At 23.0% G+C, this 3,145-nt stretch overlaps 1 protein-coding gene across 1 annotated transcript in view; it reads left to right on the forward strand.

Annotated features, from left to right (window-relative positions):
- The window catches only part of Phum_PHUM274840 (gamma-glutamyltranspeptidase 1 precursor, putative), a gene marked incomplete at both ends in the record, with an annotated part of 5,378 nt that overhangs the window by 688 nt on the left and 1,545 nt on the right, over nucleotides 1-3,145 (forward strand). The window contains one exon of the mRNA XM_002426725.1: nucleotides 2,644-3,135. Within this exon, the coding sequence (XP_002426770.1) occupies nucleotides 2,644-3,135 (492 nt within the window). The remainder of the gene's footprint in view (nucleotides 1-2,643; nucleotides 3,136-3,145) is intronic.

The following is a 3,145-nucleotide window of genomic DNA, read 5'->3' on the forward strand; positions in this document are numbered from 1 at the left end:
TTTTGCGGAAAACGGAAAAAACGGATTTTGACAAATTTATTATATGCGTTCCTAATTGATTTCATTACAAATTCCATTTTCTAAACAAAAAAAAAATGTTAATTATGTATTACGACGTATTTATGATAAAAAATTGATGAGAAAAAATATATATATATATATCAGCGAACAAAGTTCGTACGAGATAGACCGTGTTACAGAAAAAAAAATAATAATTTTTTTTTTTTTTTTTTTTGCGACGTTCTTTGTTTCGATTGAATTCAAAAGAAAAGATAAACGAAAATATCGAACAAGTTTTGGTTGCTTGAAATATTTAGGACATGCGCAAACGTGAATTTTAAATATTATTTTCATCGTTTTAAAGTTCACGTTTCAAGTATATTAGATAACCTATACTGGTTTTTTTTTTCAAATACGTTTGTTTGTTTGTTAGTTAATAATAAGATTGAGTCCAAGTTGTTTGTTTAAAACGCAATTTATTTCACAGTGTGATTTCAAGTTTTTTTGTGTTTTTCGTTCCTGTTAATAAATTTATTTCGGTCATTATAAACTCTCTCTCTCTCATTTAAAATTATATATAATTATTCACGTGTTTAATAAGTAAATAAAATAATTACATACATACGCGATGTCTGAAGCTCATCTCGACGAATACGATCATTTTAATTTCGATCAAGACAAACACATTTTTTCTGGGCATAGCGGAAAACAAAGATCTAAAAAAGAAGCTAGCGAACATACGAATCATTTCGATCCGAGTGGACATTCTAGAAAAATAACAACTAAACTTCAAAATTCCGAACAGAATAAAAAAATGAGAACAAAGGAAAAAATTGAATTATAATTAATTAAAACTCACATACCCTCTTTTTGTATGCATATACGAACATGTGGATGACAATGTATAGGAAAACGGATTAAAAATAAAAATAAAATATAAAAAAAAATGAAATAAAAATTATATATATACATATATATATAACACAAAAAAAAAAAAAAAAAATGGTATACTGAATTTATATTATTGATGTCGAAGAATAAACAAAGTAATTGAAATTCGATATTCAAGGTTTTTCTTTTTCTTTTTCTTATTTTCTATGGATTGAAGTAAAAAATGGTTTTTTTTTTTTTTTTTTTTTTTTTAATATTTGAGTAAATGCGTTTCGTAAAATCGTTTCGCAATTAATTTCTATAAATACTTCATCAGTTCTTTTTTTCTTTCAATTTAATTTTTTGTAAACTGTATAAAATTAATAAATAATAAAATTAAACGATTAGGTTTAATTATAAAATATATATGCATACTTTGTATTTATTTATATATATATATATATCCTTTCCTTTTTATTATGGATTAATTAATTATTATTGTTATAATAATTCAACAACGACAAAAAATTTTATTATTATAATCAATTAACATTGTATAAATTATGGATAACCTAATTTTTTTTTGAATCAAATAATTATTTGTCGATAAAATTATAATGAAAATATTTTTTGTCTGGCATAATTTCTGGCATGACTTGTAACATTTATAAAAAAAAGTTAATTTTAATTTGAAGATATTTATTGTGAAATATGACATTATTTATTTTATGTTTGAAATTATAAAAAACTCGATGAAAATTTAAAAATTTTGTTTTTCAAGTGTGAAAAATAAATGAATTTTTAGAATACAAAAAAATTTTATCGAGTTGATTATGCAATTTTGTTTATTTTATATAAATTCAATTGTAATTTTGTTATTGTCATCAATTAATTGAATTGAATTTGACCTTTGATATTAATAATTTATTTATAAAATCAATTATAAATTTTTCTTTTTTTTTTTTTTGCTAAATAATCAATGTTATCGAATTTAAAAGTGTAGTAATTGTTACTTTTCTTTTTCTTTTTGAATTTTATTTTATTTTGTGTAAAAAAAAAAGTATTTTTCAGGTTCTTGATGTTATTTACAAAATCCATTAATAAAATTTAACAGGTTTAATAATTTTAGCCTGTAAATTAATAAGTTTTCGAAAAAAAAATTTTAACAAAAGAATTGTTTTTTATTAGAAAAAAAATTTCATGAGCAATCTCGTTTAACAAAAACTTAATGGCTGATGTAATTGGAAAGAAAAAAGAAAAAAAAAAAACAATATAACTTTTATTACTTTTTTTTTGCAATAAGAGAGATAAGTTTATATTAAAAGGCAGTTTTGTTTTTTTTTTTTTTTTTTAATAGGTAATTCAAAGTTTTTTATGTGTGAAATAAGAAAAACTATAAACTCTACATGTAAAGGAAATACATGAACCAATTCATGTTTAATTTTGAACAAATTTTCTTATTAATTTTTTAAAAAATAAAATGTAAAATTAACATCTACATAAAAAGAGAAGATTTAAAAATCAGTTTTAATATTGCAACCTTTACAAATATTTGTTATTATAAGACAACATTAACTAATTTCTCAGAAAATGTTTAAGTAATATACACCCTTGAAATTGTACACAATCATTTTAAAAATGTCATAAAAAACAAATAATATAAAAGAATTATCCAAAAAAAAAAAAGAAGACTTAATTTTTTCAATAAGTTATATTTAGGAAATAACTTTATTATAAACCTTTATTTAATAAAAATTGTTTTATTTTTTTTAGGGATATTTTAATGAAAAATGGTTCTGCAGTGGACGCAGCCATTGCTACATTATTTTGCAATGGTGTTGTAAATTGTCAGAGTATGGGATTGGGAGGTGGTTTTTTAATGACAGTTTACGATAGGAAAACAAAAACTTCGTATGCTTTAAATGCTAGAGAGGCAGCTCCCGGTTTAGCAAGCGAAGAAATGTATCGTTTAGATCCAAATTTGTCTAAAGCTGGTCCTTTAGCAACGGGAGTACCTGGAGAATTGGCGGGTTATTGGGCCGCCCATCAAAGATTTGGACGATTGCCTTGGGAAGAAGTTGTTAAACCCACTCTTAAAATTTGTCAACACGGGTATAACATGACCCAACATCAATACGATTCTCTAAATTTTCGTCCAGAAATTATACGTAAAGATAAACTTTTAAATGATTTATTTGTTAATCCCGATACGGATAAATTTTATCCCAGAGGTTCTACGATTATTCAATCTCAAATATGTAAAACGTTAGAAATA

Source organism: Pediculus humanus, genomic scaffold, assembly GCF_000006295.1.
Source record: "Pediculus humanus corporis 1103172107650 genomic scaffold, whole genome shotgun sequence".
NCBI lineage: Eukaryota > Metazoa > Arthropoda > Insecta > Psocodea > Pediculidae > Pediculus > Pediculus humanus.